The sequence below is a fragment of the Homarus americanus genome, unplaced genomic scaffold (genome assembly GCF_018991925.1).
Source record: "Homarus americanus isolate GMGI-L3 unplaced genomic scaffold, GMGI_Hamer_2.0 scaffold42643, whole genome shotgun sequence".
Lineage (NCBI taxonomy): Eukaryota > Metazoa > Arthropoda > Malacostraca > Decapoda > Nephropidae > Homarus > Homarus americanus.
Window position 1 is genome coordinate 1,620,197 of NW_024747582.1, and position 21,145 is coordinate 1,641,341.

A 21,145-nucleotide genomic window follows, 5' to 3' on the forward strand; every position below is an offset into this window, starting at 1 on the left:
GGAGGGGGGAAGGAGGGAGGGAGGAGGGGGAGGGGGAGGGGGAGGAGGAGGGGGAGGGAGGGGAGGGGAGGGGGGAGGAGGGAGGGAGGGGAGGAGAATATTAAAATCCCATGAGCAGCAGCAGGGGTGGTGATATCAGTACCCGGTTCCTACAGTAGTCTACAACAACCCCACTCCCCAGCCCACTCTACCTGAAGAACCCACTCCCAGCCCACTCCACCTGAAGAACCCCACTCCCAGCCCACTCCACCTTAAGAACCCCACCCCCAGCCCACTCCACCTGAAGAACCCCACTCCCAGCCCACTCCACCTGAAGAACCCCACTGCAGCCCACTCCACCTGAAGAACCCCATTCCCAGCCCACTCCACCTGAAGAACCCACTCCCAGCCCACTCCACCTGAACCCACCGCCCACTCCACCTGAAGAACCCCACTCCCACCTGAAGAACCCCACTCCCCAGCCCACTCCACCTGAAGAACCCCACCCCAGCCCACTCCACCTGAAGAACCCCACTCCCCAGCCCACTCCACCTGAAGAATCCCACTCCCCAGCCCACTCCACCTGAAGAACCCCACTCCCTAGCCCACCTGGGAGGAGTTTCTTCAGGTAATCCAATTAACGTCCAATAAATCACCGAGGCGCTACCATACCTTAGCTAGAGGGGGGGGAAGAAGTGAGAGAGGAGGGTACAGGGAATACAGAGCAACCATAGGCTAAGTGAGAGGTGTGGCAGGGATACCAGAATAACCAAGATATCCCACTCACTCCCTCCCTCCCCAAATCAGCTGACACACCACAACAACTGCCAGACAGACTTATATACACCACACCACACACATTAAGGTTTTGTATCTTAGTCGATAATAATAACTAAACTAGAGAAACGTTAGCCAAGAAGGGGTAAAAATGTGGTGTGTGTGGTGCCAATGGGTGTGTGTGTGTGTGTACCAGTGTGTATGTATGTGTGGGTGTGTACAGTATGTGTACCTGTTCAACTCTGGCTGGTTCACGTGGGCAATAATGAGAGAGCATTTGACGTGATCCGTTTTACCTATATGAATTTCCTGGCTGTGGCGGAATGCTCTACCTGCGCACTATACAAACATTCGGACATTCCTACAGACAGACAGACAGACAGACAGAGAGACAGAGAGATGACAAATTATATATATTCAAATAACAGTCCAATATTAAATCAATATCATAACCATAGTAATAATAATAAGTGCCATAGTTACCCAAAGAGGTACAGTCCCCTCCACTAGTGCGTTTACAGGGGCTCCTCATATAAACATTCCTAACAAATCATTACCTTTGAGATATTTGTTTTAATATTGTTTACCTTTGAGATATTTGTTTTAATATTGTTTACCTTTGAGATATTTGATTTAATATTGTTTACCTTTGATTCCATAGTGGTGTTTACTATTATGAGCTTCCTTCTGTTGAATGTAAACAAACACAACGTTGCCACACAACCTGACGAGCCCCTGTAAACGCACTAGTGAAGGGAACTGTACATAGTGTTGATATACGGAAGAATTCATAACAAAGTCTGATTGGTTGAAAACGATTCCAGTACAGGGCAAGTTTGTTTACATTCTCGAGTTCTCAATACCTCTCTCTCTCTCTCTCTCTCTCTTCTCAACGTAATCTCAAGTTCTAAACCCTAACACGTGAGGTTGGGTACACGACACATTTAGACCTCGAACTTGACCTTGTCGAGAATAATCATGAGCACTGGGCCAGCACTGGTGATGGCTGGGCGAGCATCCAAGCTAACGTCATCACAATCTTCATCATCATTTAAATCATCGTCCTGTGACCGTCTCAGATTACATGATGGGTGTACCTAATCATGGACACACACACACACACACACACACTGAATTTCTCTGTAAACAACTACAGGTTCTACACACCCTGAACCAACTAACTGGTTCTACACAGTCACTACGAGCCAGACCATCAGACACACACTATCAGAATCAACACTCAGATCAGACACAACACTGATGTAAGCCCAGAGGAATTGATGGTCGAGAACTGCTTATGATTATCTATCTGTATCTACTGTAGTCTGTCTATCTACTGTATCTGCCTGCTTATGTACCTAACTACCTATTCCCTTGTATGTCTATAAATCAAGTCTTTATCTATCTATCTATCTATCTATCTAACTATCTATCTATCTATCTATCTATCTAACTATCTATCTAACTATCTATCTATCTATCCCGTAAGACAGTGTTAATTTTAAACCCAAACTTAGACACAAAAATAAAAATAAAACTTTCTAAACCAAAAACACGAGTCAAAATATTAAAGTTTTCTCAACCTAATATTACTTTTCAAACTTTTCTACCAATATTTTTTCCTTTACATCAACTACTTTCCAAACTTTTCTACCAATATTTTTTCCTTTACACCAACTACTTTTCAAACTTTCCCATTAGTACTTTTCTGGACGCACCAAGTTAATTATATACCTGTATAATATTACCTAATACAACGTCTAGTTAATTTAATCAAGGGTTATAACAACTTAAACCAAAACCACTAATTAATTAAAAGATGGCAGAAGATAAGAAGGTTGTGGAAGATGAAGGTTAGAAGTTAAGTTTATCTAATAATCAATAGGCCTACCATCCATAATAATTCCCTATTCATAAGCCTTTTCCCCTAAAAACTCCCTATTTATTACATCAGAGCGAAGATAAAATTCCTCTTTTCATTTCACCCAGACCTAAAACAAATCCCCTAACTACCCTACACACCGCTCCCTGCAGACCCACCTTCACTATGTCACCTTCTGGCCCTCTCTCAACCTCCTCCTCTCTTCATTCTTTCCCTCCTCCCTCCCTCTCTCTCTCTCTCATCCCTCTCCTCTTCTCTCACTCCCCTTCCTCTTTCTCACCCTTCCCTCCCTCTCTCTCTCTCACCTCTTTCCTCCCTCTCTCTCTACCCCCTTCCTCCCTCTTACCCTCATTCCCTCCCCTCTCTCACTCCTTCCTTCCCCCCTACCCCTTCCCCCCCTCTCCTCTTCTACCCCTTCTTTCCCTCTCACTCTTCTCTTCCCTCTCCCTCTCTTCCTCCTCTCCTCTACCCCCCCTTCCTCTCTCCAGCTTATCTGACCTACTAGACCCTCTGACCCACCATATCCAATACCTGCAAGTCCCGTGAGTGGGGGGGAGGAGTGGGGGAGAGGGAGGAAGGAAGTGGGAGGCAAGGAAGAAGGAAGAGAGGAAGAGAGGTTGAGGTAGGAGAGAGAGAGAGATCAACACCTGCCAGGTACCACCAAGGCCACACCTCTGCAGGGTCAGGTAATACGTGTCTTCTTAAAGCAATCAAGAGTATACTGTTGTTTACCTCTCTCACTCTTACATAGGGAGGAGAGGGAGGGGAGGAGGGAGGGAGGGAGAGGGAGGAGAGGGAGGGAGGAGGAGGAGGAGAGGGAGGAGAGAGGGAGAGGGAAACAAAGAAATAAAAATGAGATAAAAGACAGAGAAAACAGGAGATGGAAGAGACTCCTACCCAAAAAGAGGGAAGACGAAGGCCAACTGCAGAAGGGACGAAGGGGGGGAGGTACAGCACCAAAGCATCCAGAAGAGCCTTTAAAGGTAGATATACCAGCACAGCGTTAAGCTCTACCTGCACACACTATAATCTTCACTACACACAGATAGGAAATACCTTAGCACATTACACCTGAGGTTTATGGAGTTATATTGTTGTTGTTGTTATTATTAGGAGGAGGTGTTGTGGGTGTTGTTGTTGTGGTGGTAGTTGTTGTGGGTGTTGTGGTGGTGGTTGTTTTTGGTTTTGTGGTGGAGAAATGGAAGTAGTTGTAAAGGGAGGTTGTAGTAGTAGTAGTTGGTAGTGGAGTAGCAGCAGCATGAGGTGCCTGAACTGGTGTTAGCGATAAGGGCAAATGTTTCGCACGGTAGGCCAGTAGAAGGTTTGCCCTCCCAATGCGTGTGGCTCTTCCTATGACATCAAACACATCCAACGAAGCCCGTGTTGACGTCAGTGCACGAGGATTCTGGACGCGGCTGGTTCTTCACATCAGGATTTTGATCCCATGGCCGCATCGCAATTAGCTCTCGATGCTGCGGAACAAGAGAACGACAAGATAGCAGAGAGAATTCAGAACGTTGATCAAGTCACCCTCTAGTGTTCACAACCTCTGGTGGGATGGGACCAAGTGCAAGATGCTTCACACCAGACTCGCAGTGGTGATTCCGAACAGAAGCAGCAGCCCGGACTGCCCTTCTTCGGTCTCTGCCTCAGGAACGAGAGCATCGCCCCAAAGCCGACAACAGTTGCAGGTATTGACTGAGGCAACAATGAATGCCGCAGACCAACTCAACCCCAACTCAGCCAGGATAGCTACTTATGTATTAGGATATTTAAATAGTAAGGAAATAAAGGCATATTGGGGAGGCTGGAGGCCATTAAAAAAGAAAAAGTAGTAGTAGTAGTAAATTACTAAGCAAGATATAATGAGGAAAAATGAACGAGAAAATCTTTTCTAAGTGCACACCTCGATAAGGAAGAAGTGCACAAGATACAGACACGTGCACCAAGATAACATGTGCACAAGATATGGAAGGCTTTGGACATCATAATCACACCAGAAAACAGATCAAGCACATTGAAGCACCAGGTAATTACCTTAATGACTTTGTTCTAAATGACTCGTTACTGGGAGTCGGATCACCTGAAGATTAGCCCCCCTTGTTTATTTCACCTGATGGTTAATTTAAATAACTTTACACTAACTGGGGGGATGGGATGGGTTAGGTTCCCTCTTCCTCTTTACCCCTCTCTGAGTCTGCGTCCACCCCTCTCCACCCCAGCTACACTTCTAAAACCTTTCATCATCGTTATCAGTTAAAGACCTCTCCTGCTGGACTCTCCCATCTACACTACAACACGTTCACTAGTTCGTCGAATTACCCGAAGCCTATGGCCTTATTTCATCTTTTAATCGCTCTAACGTTTATTTAACCTAACACTAACCAAACCTAACCCACCCTAACACTTCTAAACCAACCTAACACCACCTAAACACTCAACTCAACCACCAACACTAACCCAACAACATCAACCTAACCTAACCCACCTTAACCTCAATAACCCAACATCAACTTACAATTCTAACACTTACTCAACCTAACCCACCCTAACACTAACCTAACACTAACCTAACCCACCCTAACACTAACCTAACACTAACCTAAGCTAACATACCCTAACGCTAACCTATCATACACTAACCTAACCTAACGTTTACCTAATCTAACTAACCTAACTCTAACCTAACCTAAACTCACCTCACACTAACCTAACTTAACCTACACACACACACACACACACACACAAACTACGCCAACCACCCAAGTTTTCGCTACTTCAATGACGATAAGAGCCTGTGAAGTGACCCCAACCACCTGTTATAATACTAATGGTCGTACAGGTAAGGGCGTACAGGTAAGGGTCGTACAGGAAAAGGTCGTACAGGAAAGGGTCAGGGAAAGGTCACAGGAAACAACAGGAAGGGCACAGGAAAGGGTCGCAGGAAGGGTCGACAGGAAGGGTCGTACAGGTAAGGGTCGTACAGGTAAGGGCTACAGGTAAGGTCACAGGGTACAGGTAGGGTCACAGGTAAGGGTCGTACAGGTAAGGGTCGTACAGGTAAGGGTCGTACAGAGGAAGGGTCGTACAGGTAAGGGTCGTAGCAGGTAAGGGTCGTACAGGGGAAGAAGGGTCACAGGTAAGGGCGACAGGTAAGGGTCCAGGTAAGGGTCGTACAGGTAAGGGTCTACAGGTAAGGTCGTACAGGTAAAGGGTCGTACAGGTAAGGAGTAAGGGTCGTACAGAAAGGGTCAAAAGGTAAGGGTCGTACAGGTAAGGGTCGTACAGGTAAGGGTCGTACAGGGACAGGTAAGGGTCGTACAGGTAAGGGTCGTACAGGTAAGGGTCGTACAGAAGGGTCGTACAGGAAGGGTCGTGCAGGTAAGGGTCTACAGGTAGGGTCGTACATAAGGTCTACAGGAGGCTAGAGGGTCACAGGTAAGGGTCACAGGTAGGCGTACAGGTAGGTCACAGGTAAGGGTCACAGGTAAGTGGGTCGTACAGGTAAGGGTCGTACAGGTAAGGGTCGTACAGGTAAGGGTCGTACAGGTAAGGGTCGTACAGGTAAGGGTCGTACAGGTAAGGGTCGTACAGGTAAGGGTCGTACAGGTAAGGATCGTACAGGTAAGGGTCGTACAGGTAGGGTCGTACAGGTAAGGGTCGTACAGGTAAGGGTCGTACAGGAAGGGTCACAGGAAGGGTCGTACAGGTAAGGTCGTACAGGTAAGGGTCGTACAGGTAAGGGTCACAGGTAAGGGTCACAGGTAGGGTCACAGGTAAGGTCGTAAGGGTCGTACAGGTAAGTCATGCTGATAGGACCCGACACACTTTATAATACATGAAGGGTGTGTTGGAGGTGTTGGGGAGGGGGAGGTGTGGGGGGGAGTACTGGTGTGTGGGTTAGGTGTGGGGTTAGGTGTGTCAAGGGGTGTGTCAGGGTGTCAGGGGTGTGTCGGGGGTGTCGGGGGGTGTCGGGGGTGTCAAGGGTGTGTCGGGGGTGTCAGGGTGTGTCAGGGTGTGTCAGGGGTGTCTTTGGCTGAGGGGAGTTTGTGGGTGTATGCCACGTGCGAGTTGGCATGTACACACGCACACAATCAACTAAACAGTCAAACAACCACACACATGTACTCAACCACACACACACACTCAACCATACACACACACTCAACCACACACATGTACTCAACCATACACACACACTCAACCACACACACACACACACACACACTCAACCATACACACAATAAAGGAAATTTACACCCAAAAAAAATAATAAAAAATAAAACAGCAAAACACAAACAAACACGAAACCTAAACAAACTTCCTCGGTGTTTTTTGTCAGGATCAAGTTAACACCAACACACGTGCAGTCTGGCTCCTATTTATACATCTTCTTCTTCTTCTTCTTCTTCTTCTTCTTCTTCTTCTCCTCCTCTTATCCTCCTCCTCCTCTTATCCTCCTCCTCCTCCTCTTATCCTCCTCCTCCTCCTCTTATCCTCCTCCTATCCTCCTCTTATCCTCCTCCCCCTCTTATCTTCCTCCTCCTCTTTTCCTCCTCCCTCTTTTCCTCCTCCTCCCTCTTTTCCTCCTCCTCCTCCCTCTTTCCTCCTCCTCCCTGCTCCCTCTTCTCCTCCCTCTTCTCCTGCTCCCTCTTCCCCTTCTCCTCCCTCTTCTCCTGCTCCCTCTTCCCCTTCCTCTTCTCCTTCTCCTCCCTCTTCTCCTTCCTCTTCTCCTGCTCCCTCTTCCCTTTCTCCTCCCTCTTCTCCTGCTCCCTCTTCCCCTTCTCCTCCCTCTTCTCCTGCTCCCTCTTCTCCTCCTCCCTGCCTCAACATCTCAAGACAATTTTGGAAGTTGTTTGGAAATAGTATCTGGTGTAAATAGTATCTGGTGTAAATAGTATCTGGTGTAAATAGTATCTGGTGTAAATAGTATCTGGTGTAAATAGTACCTGGTGTAAATAGTACCTGGTGTAAATAGTACCTGGTGTAAATAGTACCTGGTGTAAATAGTACCTAAAGATTATAAATAGTACCTACCAAATTATAAATAGTACCTGGTGTAAATAGTACCTGGTGTAAATAGTACCTGGTGTAAATAGTACCTGGTGTAAATAGTACCTGGTGTAAATAGTACCTGGTGTAAATAGTACCTGGTGTAAATAGTACCTGGTGTAAATAGTATCTGGTGTAAATAGTACCTGGTGTAAATAGTATCTGCCTATCTGGTGTGTGTAAATTAATCTAAGAAAATTTGTGTGTTGTGGTGGTTGGCTATTGACACTTGTGCTTTGGGTGGTGTGTGTGTGTGTGTGTTCTGGAAGTGTACTGTACTGTGCAAGGTGTTTATGTCTTGTGCAGTACTGTACTAAAGTAGTGTTAGTGTTGCCGTGACAATAAGTTTCACCAGTGTCGAGTTTTAACCTAACCTAACCTTACCTTGGCTGAAGCGACGCCATCGATGTTGACGACGAAGCCGACACCACAGGCAGCGCTCTCGTAGGACGGGTCATAGAGGCCCTGGGCAGGCGGGTACTCCCACGACTCCACCATCCTGTAACACGGGGACACCTCCTTCAGTTTAAAACACCTAGTAAATTATCTACAAGAGAGAGACACCTATAATAATAATAATGGTTGCCCCCTCGTGTAACGAGGATGGCCGGCCCAAGGGCCTCCTAAGCGTAAATTTGTTTAAGGTGTAGAAGCTGTCGCCAACACCACAACCACACCCTAAGTTAACGAGCTGCATGACCCAGTGTCAAGGAATAGTCCGAGAAGACCGGACAACTCGCCAACTGCACTGGCTAACCATTACCCCAGAATACGATCCGCAAATCTATTAGCATCCAGGTTCCCAATTACTGCTGGATAGAGAGGCAAATGGCGTAAAGAAACTTGCCCATAGTTTCACCCTACCCGGGGATCGAACCCGGGTCCGCTGGTTGGTCAAGCGAGGATGCTGACCATTACACCACAGGTCGACTACACACACCAACATCGACCTTGGGCCTCTGTCCAGTCTAGGAGCAGCGTGTCTTGACAATGTTGTACCCGGGCTAAAAATATCAGGCCGTATGCACGCAACACCCTCGAGGAATGTGGCACACGAGATCCACCAAGCAGTAACAAACCGCCAAACCTGCTTCTTACGGCTGTTAGGTTAGGTGATAAAAACACCAACACGGGACCATCACGTGTACAGTCCCCTCCACTAGTGCGTTTACAGGGGCTCCTCATGTAAACATTCCACAAATCATTACCTTTGAGATATTTGTTTTAATATTGTTTACCTTTGAGATATTTGTTTTAATATTGTTTACCTTTGAGATATGTGTTTTAATATTGTTTACCTTTGATTCCATATTAGTGTTTACTATTGTTAGTTTCCTTCTGTTAAATGTAAACAAACACAACGTTGCCACACTGCTCTAAACCTGACGAGTCCCTGTAAACGCACAAGTGGAGGGGACTGACTACCTGATGAGAACTGGTAAGTGCTGTTGCCTGTTAAATAATTCATACCATCCACCTAACTAGTTAAACCACTCGACGATTTTATTCAGACTTCTGCAAATAAGCGAGTACACGAACCCAAGACCCGGCGATATTTAATGACCACGTTGGTAGTGGAGTTGGGACAGTGCCAGCCTAGTCCCCCTCACACTACCGGCAACACAAGGCAACACTCGCAACACAAGACAACACTCAACACACCAGGCAACACAACACACCAGGCAACATACGCAACACCAGGCAACACTCAACACCAGGCAACACTCACAACACCAGGCAACACTCACAACACCAGGCAACACTCACAACACCAGGCAACACTCACAACACCAGGCAACACTCACAACACCAGGCAACACTCACAACACCAGGCAACTGGGGACCAACCTACCCATGTACCGGGTAGTGTATACATGTTACTCTAGCTTTAGTTAAATTGGTTCATCCAGTAATAACCAGGCTTCTCTAATGACCTAATTGGTCCAGTGGGTTGTTTGGTGTAATTAAGTGGTCATTAACTGTTGACTTCAATGGTTAATCACACTTAATTACGATCCCTAACCAATCAAATTTCCAGTTCATGATTATAACTAAAATATAATTATTATCGTCTAAATTGATCTCAGATGAAGCAGGATCCATCAGAACTAATGTCTTAGATATTTGTACCCGAGCTAACAGCCAATGCACTACATGGCCTTTCACCATACCATCACCACAACACGGTCACCATACCATCACAACACGGTCACCATACCATCACAACAACACGGCCCTTCACCATACCATCACCACAACACGGCCCTTCACCATACCATCACCACAACACGGCCCTTCACCATACCATTACCACAACACGGCCCCTCACCATACCATCACCACAACACGGACACCATACCATTACCACAACACGGCCGCTCACCATACCAGCCTATAACTTTACCAGACACAATGCCCACCAGTGAGACACTAAATGAAACAAAAATGAACCCTAAAAGGTAGATCTAAAATGCCCTCCAAAAAAGTACATCTAAAATGCCCCCCAAAAGCTAGATACATTTATCCAATTCCTGGGTAAAATTCTCCCATGTAAAGTGACATAATTGAGCAATAATAAGGTAAACTCTCCAACACAACCAAACAAATTTCTACTCTAGTACACTTAACCATAAAGATGATATTTACACTTGTTTCCTCGCCACCGCCCAGACAACAACACACGTTAGGTTCAGTGTTTACATTCATCAGTCACTTGGCTCCTGTGGTCAAGGATGGCTAAATGCGTCTCAAGCTCTTCAAAACTCGGGTCGAAACCTTAAGTATTGTCTATGATTGACTTAATTCCTTACTTCTGTATTAATTCCTTCCTTCTCTATTAATTCCTTCCTTCTCTATCAATTCCTGCCTTCTCTATCAATTCCTGCCTTCTCTATCAATTCCTGCCTTCTCTATCAATTCCTGCCTTCTCTATCAATTCCTGCCTTCTCTATCAATTCCTGCCTTCTTCAGGTAACATCTACTAACATGTGATTAGTGGAGATGGTTTATTGACCCCTTATATACGGGGAGGGGGTGTCTAGGGGGTGTCTCTGTGGGGAGGGGTGTCTCTGTGGGGAGGGGTGTCCTGTGGGGGAGGGGTGTCTCTGTGGGGAGGGGGTGTCTCTGTGGGGAGGGGGTGTCTCTGTGGGGAGGGGGTGTCTCTGTGGGGGAGGGGGTGTCTCTGTGGGGGAGGGGGTGTCTCTGTGGGGAGGGGTGTCCTGTGGGGAGGGGGTGTCTCTGTGGGGAGGGGGTGTCTCTGTGGGGAGGGGGTGTCTCTGTGGGGAGGGGGGTGTCCTGTGGGGAGGGGGTGTCTCTGTGGGAGGGGGTGTCTCTGTGGGGGAGGGGGGGTCTCTGTGGGGGAGGGGGTGTCTCTGTGGGGAGGGGGTGTCTCTGTGGGGAGGGGGTGTCTCTGTGGGGAGGGGGTGTCTCTGTGGGGAGGGGTTGTCTCTGTGGGGAGGGGTGTCTCTGTGGGGAGGGGGTGTCTCAGGGGAGGGTGTGTCTCAGGGAGGGGGTGTCTCTGTGGGGAGGGGTGTCTCTGTGGGGAGGGGGTGTCTCTGTGGGGGAGGGGTGTCTCAACGGAGGGTGTGTCTCAGGGAGGGTGTGGCCCCAGGGGAGGTGTGTCTCAGGGGAGGGTGTGTCTCAGGGGAGGGTGTGTCTCGGGAGGGTGTGCTTCAGGGGAGGGAGGTGTCTCAGGAGGTGTCTCAGGGAGGGTGTGTCTCAGGGTGCCCCCAGGGAGGGTGTCTCAGGGAGGGTGTCTCTCAGGGAGGTGTCTTCACGGAAGGGTGTGTCTCACGGAAGTGTAATCTCACTGGAAGGACTTCATGAAGGGTGTGTGTCTCACGGAAGGGTGTGTCTCACGGAAGGGTGTGTCTCACGGAAGGGTGTGTCTCACGATGGTGTAACCACGGAAGGGTGTGTCTCACGGAAGGGTGTGGCCCCAGGGTGTGTGTCTCGGGGGGTGTCTCAGGGGGGTGTGTCTCAGGGGAGGTGTGTCCCAGGTGGGGGTGTGTCTCAGGGGAGGTGTGTCTCTGTGCTAAATATTTTCTGACGTCAGCCAAGTTATAAGCGACGCCCCATGTAGTGAAGAGGGTTAAGATGGGTCGAGGAATCACCAGGTTGTTGAGCTGAGGTGGAATCCGTGTTGTTGCCCCAATACTTCATCTAAACCTACACCCACCTCCCGATGTCAACTATCAACAGTGGCTGCCAGGTCCCCCTCCCCCCCCACCATCTGCTCTACATCTCTGGTTCATAATAATACTTCCTGAATAATTATGCCCCAGTGTTACTTTGCTTCGAGGTTTATATTCACCATTTTCCGGGTGTTTTTAAATAATGCTAAATAATGATGTACGGAATATATAGTTTTCAAGTGGATTATTTCTGGTTAAAAATAATATTGATTAAATTTTTTAAGAAATATATTGTGTCCTTTTCCTAACTTAAGGTCACGGGGAGGCAATGACCTAATACACTACTACTGGATGACACTATTACAATAACGTCGCTTCCATATTAATTAGGGTTTGATCGATCATTACGTCAGCATCATCTATTAATTTATACTCAATACTGACAACTTTCAACACTACCAAGTACTAAACATTATTTATTATACAGATATCGTTTTATATATTACTGTAGTCCTCAGGTCATATTAGCTTCCAGCCTATTTCGAGCAGGAGGTCGTTAAAACAACAGCGAGCAGCACGCCGCGCCGCCAGGAGTTGGCAACCCAACTCACTGTAACGAACTGTACATGAACTATCCAGGGCAGCCTGTGTAGCGTAAGCCAAGTGCCCTGCACGACCCACAGCGAGTGTTGGAAGCCGGAGGAGGAAACTTTCGCCCTATAAAGAGCACAAGTTCTTGGTCAGTGTTTTTGTGTGGGGTCAGTGGCACCGAGCTGCAACACACTGACCTATCCCACACACTCATAGCACTAACTCTTGGCGCCAAGTCACTCTTAAACAATATTTGGACATTAGTATATTCTTCCGAGTGTCTGAATTTACATTGATATTTACATTAGATTTAACCTGGCCTTCCAAAGGTTATTTAGCAAAACTTACGAGACACCTTAAATAATTCCTGTTCACCTTAAACAAATTTCTGTAGATACTGTATTAACGTTTACACCGCCCAACGCACATTACAGTAAGTTATATTTTACTGACAGTGAGTGAGTGAGTGAGTGAGCCACTTATCGTGAATAATACTTTCTGATAGTAAAGATAAGTTATCACATTGAGAATATACATAGATCTTAAGAGTCACTGAAGACGTCACAGGGGTAGGAGAACATACGGTAAATATAACCCAATACGAGGCTCTATTACTGAACTCAACTCTATGAAAACAATGATGGAGTCAAATGGTCTTCAACTTTATGTTTATCAATATGACAAAACATTAAAATCCCCAACGAAACTATATGGGGGAGGGAGGGAGGGAGGGAGGGGAGGGGAGGGAGGAGGGGGGAGGGAGGGAGGGAGGGAGGGAGGGAGGGGAGGGAGGATGGATGGAGGGAGGGAGGAGGGAGGGGGGAGGGAGGGAGGGAGGGAGGGAGGGAGGGAGGAGGGAGGAGGAGGGAGGAGAAAGAGGGGCGAAGGGAGGGAGAGAAGGGCGGAGGCGGGAGGGGGGGAGAGAGAGAAGGATGGAGGGAGGGACGGAGGAGAATAGGGGGCGAAGGGAGGGAGGAGGGAGGAGGGGGGAGAGGATAGGGAACATGCATTACAATATCTCAAGCCATTATCAGATAAGCCTCTGTATCGATGTCCCGTGGGAGTGTTAAAGATGTTCCTATCTTCCCATGTAACGCTGACTCATGAGGCTGTAAGAGGTCTAATATCACTCCCGTGCCATGTCACGTGGAGGTCAAGACGCGTCCAGCTGCCAGTGTCACAAAAGGTCACGTGGAGGTCAAGACGTGTCCAGTTGTCAGTGTCATAAAAGGTCACGTGGAGGTCAAGACGCGTCCAGCTGCCAGTGTCACAAAAGGTCACGTGGAGGTCAAGACGTGTCCAGTTGTCAGTGTCATAAAAGGTCACGTGGGAAGGTCAAGACGTGTCCAATTGTCAGTGTCTGATAAGGTCAAGTGGGAATGAGGTAGTTACAGTTTACAAACCTTGTTTATCACTGCAATAACAGGTTCATGACGTGAATTATTACTCCCTAGGTCGTTTGTTAATTTATCTTCCCTTTTACACTTATGAGCTATGAGAACCCTACATCGTGCACACATCCATGAAGAAGCAAAGTTCTGATTAACATTACAAGTTTTACAATCAGATTTTATTACAATTATTACGGGAGTGGTAATTCTTATAGACCTTTCTAGGGACCAACGTGTCTGGCTGGCATAGTATACAAGTTCCAAAAAGTCTCTACAAATATTAAAAGTTCCAAAGGTTTTTAAAAACTTATGAACAAGGTATGAACATATATCTACACACTTACAGTCTAATAAGTACCTACAGTTTACACCAGGTTGGGTTGGCCTCTGATTATGGTATATGATAATTCCTATATGTACAGGTTTAAGATACCAATTAATATACGTGTGAGTTGTGTGTACGTGTGAGTTGTGTGTACGTGTGTGTTGTGTGTACGTGTGTGTTGTGTGTACGTGTGTGGTGTGTGTACGTGTGTGGTGTGTGAGCAATAACGTAAGGAATGTCAAGTACCTGTGCCTTGCCATTAGTAATCCAAACATTCCTTCCTGGCTGCCCACTAAGCCAGCCACAGTGGTGAAATATGGCTTCTAGTTCATCAACTTCCTTCTCGGTGGCCGGCAAAAATGTCGCCGAAACTTTGCATGTAAATTATCGTACCAGTGTCTGGAAACGAAATTTTACTGGAAAATTTTCGTGCAATAATGAATTTAGAAGACGGATAACCGGAATAAGGCAGATTATGATCCTCTGATTATCGGGAATTTCACTTCGGATATTTCAGATATACGGAGATTAGTGTCACTGTAATAACTATAATAAAATATTTACTACCGGATATATAACCAGGATCATGTGTTGGTCTCAAGCGTGTAATGGTAATGCAATGAACGCACTGCCGTAATCTACTGTACTCAGGTGGATCAATAATACTGTCGGGTGTTAATGAAAATTCCTGGAGACGAAGACCCCCAACAGAGGGCACACCGTAGTAAAAGTGTCACATCTTGCTCCAGATTATAGCCACTAATAGCACTGTAGTGGTTCTCTGGACTACTCAGTAAATCAGTCTGAACTTTAATGTTCTCGCCACCACAATCGTGCCCCCTTTATCAGGGTTGGTAGTAACTAAGTGACCCCAAGTCAGGTCAATCTAGTACAATATGGGCTCTGAGGTCATAGGCCAGCACCCCCTCCCCCTCCCGATACGAGTCTGCAGCTATAATAGTAACTCTTGGGTACACAAAGGTGAATTTATCATACGTTCGACAACCCCGTGGGCCAGGAACAGAAACCAGATAAAACCAGTTAGAACTAGCTGGCTAAGGCAGGCCCATGATAAGCAGTATAGTACAGTAGTTACAGCTGTTCATAGTGTGTGGTTACAGTTGGATAAGTTTAGAAGGGAGATAAGAAGGAACTGGTTCACAAATAGGGTGGTGGACGAGTGGAACAAGCTTAGCAACTTTGTAGTAAGTGCTGGAACGCTGTTAAGTTTTAAAAGGAGGCTGGATAGATTCATGGATGATAGAGAGTGGTAGTAAAGGAGCTGCCATGCACAGGTCAACCGGCCTATTGCAGACTCCTTATTTTCGTATGTTCTTATGTACAGAAAACACCAAGAATCCCGCCAAATACAACTGGGAGAAACAATGTCGGACCATAATACTGTTGTGTACAGATCGTGTGAACCCCGTCAATGGAGGACAAAGAAGCAACACAGTTCTTTGTGCCTAACATAACAAAAGAGTAACGAGACGCGGAGTGACTGGGATTTATAAAGGTTCCAAGGCAGCCTTAACTATACTCTGAAATATGGTACAGTATGGTACAGTATCTAGATGGTACCAAGATACAGTTAGCAGGAAAAATATACTCTACCAACACCATGTAACTTGTGAGGACAGAGACACGACCTTTAAAAAACTACTATGTAAAAGAGGTTTGGTTCGGCCATTTATTTAACGTTGTGAGCACAGGAGTAGATAAGTTATATAAGCACATCAACTTTACTGTACCACTCAAAACTGATAGTGAAGCCAATGTTTACACTATGAACCAATAACTGGCGGGTGATGATCATAAGTTCAAGGTCACGGGAGTCTACTTCTTCCCCCTCCAGCGGTTTCACCTCCACACGGCTCACTTACCAGGCTTCTGTTACCATAAACGTTTCTCCTTTAGACCGTCTCATTTTAGTTGTGTTATATGAATTAACTTAGATATAAACCAACCAATGTGGCTCAGTGGATAAGAGTCTGGCCTTCCAATCCTGCAGGTGCGAGTTCGGTACCTGACTCTACCTTAGATATAATACAAAACCAAATTTTACTTAATAAAACTAAACTAACTCCATCTTGAGACGTAACAATGCCGAATCTGGTTTCACTAAGTTTAGTCAGAATTTGTTAAAAATTTGTTTGGGTGGTGATAAGAGTAGTAGTCGTGCGCGTTAGGACCGAGCTCCCACGAGCGACCGACGGGGTGAACCTTGTTCCTGGTCACACGACGATCACGTGGACAAGGCCTCCCCCGCTCGGCCTCAACACAGGTCGTAAAACTCCACCAAATAAGCGTCTAGAACACAGGCCGGGTGCTTAGTGCAGACAAAACGCTCAGAATCAATAAACTTACCCTGGGGTAACCGGCACTGACCGTGTTTGTTTTAATAGTAATCACAACAGACTAACTGTCTCATTGACAAGTAAGCTAACAAGTGGTAGTATGATAATTAGATTAAATAAAATATTAAAATGGATGCAGCCACAACACCCCCCAACATTCCAGGGCTCACCCGGGAGGGGACCACCCCCCCCACCTTTAGAATTAAAGATGCAGGCAGATCAGAGCCCGAGTCCGTCCTTGGTCAAAATCAAGTGAACATACAAAATAACATCACCAAACTTCAGCTGTGTTGAAAATGAGGTGATGCAGGGGGGGGGGGTGTAGCTCAGGCTCACTTGTAGTTGGCGATTATTTCCTTCAGTTTAGATGCTCTTCAGCTATCTTAAACCGTGGTCATGCATAACAATAAGAGGGGAAAAATAATGAAGGGTTACACCTTCAGGAGTGAGAGCCAACCATCAGGATAAATCCTAAAAAAATCCACCTTTGTGACACCTTGAGTGCACGAGCATCTCTACCAAACTTCAGCTCTCTAAAACTGTAGCCGTACATAGCGATCATCCACACAGTGCTTTGTATACTTAATATAACGCCTCACGTGGTCGTTTAATAATATTCCTCTTAAACTTGCTAAACATTACACGAAACAATATTTTCTGAATTTATAATAAAACACTTTATACCGGCCAAAACAGGGATCACCTGAAGACTCGTCACCCCAGCCTGCTCCACCTGAAGAATCGTCACACCAGCCCACAGTGAATATAATTTGTATAATTAGGATAACAAATATATTCCTTTGTGTTATGCATCTTTATTGTGAAAAGTTTAAAGAAAAAAAAGAATATACACCTCACCTAACCTATCCAAACCTAACCATGGAGGGTCCTGACCCCACCTGAAGAATCGTCACCCCAGGATATCCCACCTGAAGAATTGTCACCCTGCCAAACTCTGGGGTGACAATTCTTCAGGTGATCCCAAAACAGTTGCTTTCATTCATCTCGCCACTTGTGTTAAACTAACCAGACAGTGAACCAAGATAGGCGACCTGGACGAGCAGACCAGTCCAGAGGCCGCGAGCCCCGCAACAGTGGAGGACATGTCACATGAGAAAGTAACTAAAAAGAAAATGGCTCGTGGACAAGTGATGTGACAATGAACAAGTCATGTTTTTTGTTGACTTCAAACTGGTGGGACAATAAACTATCACCAATTTATTACTTTCACTACCCAAATGATTTTATTAATACGTGTCCGTGGCAGCACATTGCAGATTGAAAAAGATGAAAATATTCGCTTTAATTTGGTTCTAATCCGGACCACACTCGCCGAGTGTGTCTATACAGACCAAAATCCCCCAAGAGTATTGACCGATGACTAGACAGTTTCCACAACTGACACCACAATTATAAACATTTATTTTAGTCCCAACATCAACACACTAACAAGACTGTTCTCCACACTCGTCTGTATTATCTACTTCAAATATATTTAAAACTTGAATATAATAGTTTTTTCTGTTTGCGTAATAAGGCTTTGACGTAGAAGGAAACGTAGGGTAAAATACTAAAAAGAACACCAAACAAACCTTTAAAACCCTAACCTAACCTATATAAACCCTAATAAAGTAACTCATTTGCAGCCCATGGACTCGGTTCTTCACAGCTTCGGCCATCAAGTGAAGTAGTGCCAATATATTTATGGGAGAAGTACATCAATACATACATGAAAATTAATATACGAGACTAGCCAACAAAGACCCGATCAGTATTAGGCTTATAACAGACGAATACAACAACTAAAAGATAATGAAAGAAATGGGGGAGAGGAAAGATAACACGAATGAAATACAACACGGGGTCGATAACCATTCACCCGTTACATCTGGGGGGCTTAACCGCTTTGTTGTTCGTTTGTAAGCGTTGCCACCCTCACTTTTATCTCTCGCCAATTCTCTACCACAAACCAGTCCTCTCCTTCCCCAGATACAACTGCCCCCACAATCCAGTCCGTCCTCTCCCCTGGTGCAACTTTCCATGCATACTGTCTAGTGATGCACCACCCCCCCCCCCTCCCCCTTCCTCAAAGAAATAGGTGGTATTCGCTCTCTCCAAACTTTGCCGTATCTTAGTAACTTCCGGTGGCGCTTATGTCACTTTTCCGATATCACCGACAGCATCCAAAACTAAGTACTGTACTGTGTGTCTGTATCCCCTAACACAGCAACTTGAAATAAGAGTTCCTTGCCCATGTACAGTATCTTCCGTTATTAGCGTTGCTAATTATCGGTTTCTCTCAACTGTACATTCGGTTCATACCGTTTAGCCTGTAAAAAAAAGGGGGTTTTGACTTTGATATTTAAAATTATGCTACACAAACGTCTTGTTAATGTAGCAATCACTGTGCCCGGGATTAAGTGATACGATGAACACCAATAAGACACTCAACTTTTTGGCCTCAGAGCTCCTATCTCGCCTGGACATTCTGCCCAAAACCAGATATTACCCTGCCTGGGGCTGAATGTGGCCAAGGGTACGATGTAACCAGGTATAAGATGATCAGGGTATAATTAGGCCAGGCCACTTTTAGGAGGGTTAATGGGGACCTGACGAAGTGATGATCACCAACACCTTCTTACCGACAGCTGTACTTGTTTGTTTTTAGTATCAACCAGAAATATTTACACAGAAAATCATAAAGTCCAGCTGTTGTCTTATTTTAATAAACAATAAATAAATCAACCATCACTCACCTCCATAATGAAAAGCTATAATGGTTGATCCAGACTCTTAACACGGGAACAAGTCTTCCAGTGAATGTTCTAGATGTATGGACCAGAACCTTCCGTCCATAAGGTAGATCAATAATACCAGCGAGGAAAGTTTACGGCTAATATACGGTAAAGCTTCAGTACAGCCGTAAGGTTACCATTAAAGAGTAATGTGTGGACCGGTTGAAGAAGGGCGTGGCGACACACCCACACCTATGTCAGGCTCCACCACTCCCGTCACCTGATCTTCCCATTCTTTACCAATTTCATGGACGATAATTCCACCGGGTACTTTGTCTCTTGGGTCCCAGGACAGTACCCCTTGACACGGCCCGGCCAGCACATCGTTCATGCATATATATACATAAAATATATCTCTTGGACTGCCAACGAGTCAATTCACTATCACTGTATTAAACTACTATATTATAAATGAATCACTACATTATACATACCTTTTAAATGCAGTTAAGTGCACTTGGTGGATTTGTTGATGTGCTCGGTGAGGTTGGAGGGAAATTTAGGATGCAAACGGTAAAATTTGAACAACCAGTAACAGCTAGTTTCCTGATAAAATTTACAGTGAAAATTTTATTCCTTTGTTGATGGGTTATTAAAATGGTTTGCAAAATTACGACAAATGTCTTCTCTCAATGAAATTAGTCTATATGCTGTTAAAAGTTCTGTCACCGGAGAGTAGCTATTACTTTAGCGTACTCTTCCTTTGACCACCGCGCGCTTACTGAAGGGCCGATGCGTCGTCTGCCGGGTGGGAGCTGCCGGTACATGGAGCCTCGTTATGCGCACACTCAGTTCAGATGCCAGTTTTGTAGTTTTCTTTATCGAATTCTTTTATCTTTACATATGTGCCTTCTGTTCACTGTTCAGTAATTATGGTAGAGTAGAATAATATATGCATTTCTGGACAAAGTGTTTTTTTCTTAAAATCACGATATCGTGTAGTGTAGACCGTTTTAACTAAAGCACTAAGATGGCTATTTTAATTAATTTTTGTGGCCCATTATACGATCTAATCTAGTTGACACACAATAAGATATTAACCTTTAAAGCTTAGTTATACCTTTAATAATATCCGACCATTGCTATCTGAGGTAGAGTCTCTCAGTTGGATTAAATGTGAAGACTGGCGAGTGCTGTACAGTGTGACCCATTACAGTAATGTACTACTGAACATCACAGCTCCGGTTTCCTCCTGTGCTATAAAACTGGACCTATTTGGGACGGCCTCACAGAACCTCTTAGGAGAGCTATAACCGATAGACCTGTCCGATATAAAAATGGAAATAAATCACTTTGCTAATATCAGATGAAGAATAAATTCGTTTAAGACCGAGACAAATGAATCAATAAATTTTCTACTTTACTTATGAACCACTGAACTACAGGCAATTTAAAGATTATACTTGGTACAATGGGTATTATGCAACTTCTCCATTTTTTTAGATTCCAATGATGTTTCGGATGACTGGAAGATTAGCTCTACCCCCAGCTTAATTATTTCACCAGACAATGAATCACCCTAACCTAAACCTCTTGGGTAGAATATCTGATAAACTATGATAAAGGAGAATCTTTCGTATAGCCAAACGGTAAAACACATAATCTATGAATTACAGTATTTCCTAAGCGATAAATAAAATAAAAGCTGTTATCACTTCAACTAATTCCCAGCCATAGACTTACCTAACCCTGCTCAGAACTGTCTCAGCCAAGGAAGACTGTGGGGGTGGGTGATCACGTGAAGGAGGCGTGATGGCTACCGGGCCCTCCACTTAACATTCTATCGATGACTGGAGAAATTTTCCCTGGTAGCCAAGTTTATCAGGGCAAGTTTTACGATGACATTTTTTATATACTTTTACT

General features: G+C 45.3%; 1 protein-coding gene across 2 annotated transcripts in view; it reads right to left on the bottom strand.

Moving 5' to 3' along the window:
* Nucleotides 1–20,019, bottom strand: part of LOC121879794 (glutamate synthase [NADH]-like) — a 78,668-nt gene extending 58,649 nt beyond the window's left edge. For both annotated transcript variants that reach the window (XM_042386584.1, XM_042386583.1), the window contains exons 1-2: nt 19,717–20,019; nt 8,075–8,189 (exon numbers count right to left, since the gene is read on the bottom strand). In XM_042386584.1, the coding sequence (XP_042242518.1) occupies nt 8,075–8,188 (114 nt within the window). In that variant the 5' untranslated portion in view covers nt 8,189; nt 19,717–20,019. The remainder of the gene's footprint in view (nt 1–8,074; nt 8,190–19,716) is intronic.
* Nucleotides 20,020–21,145: the final 1,126 nt, after the last annotated feature.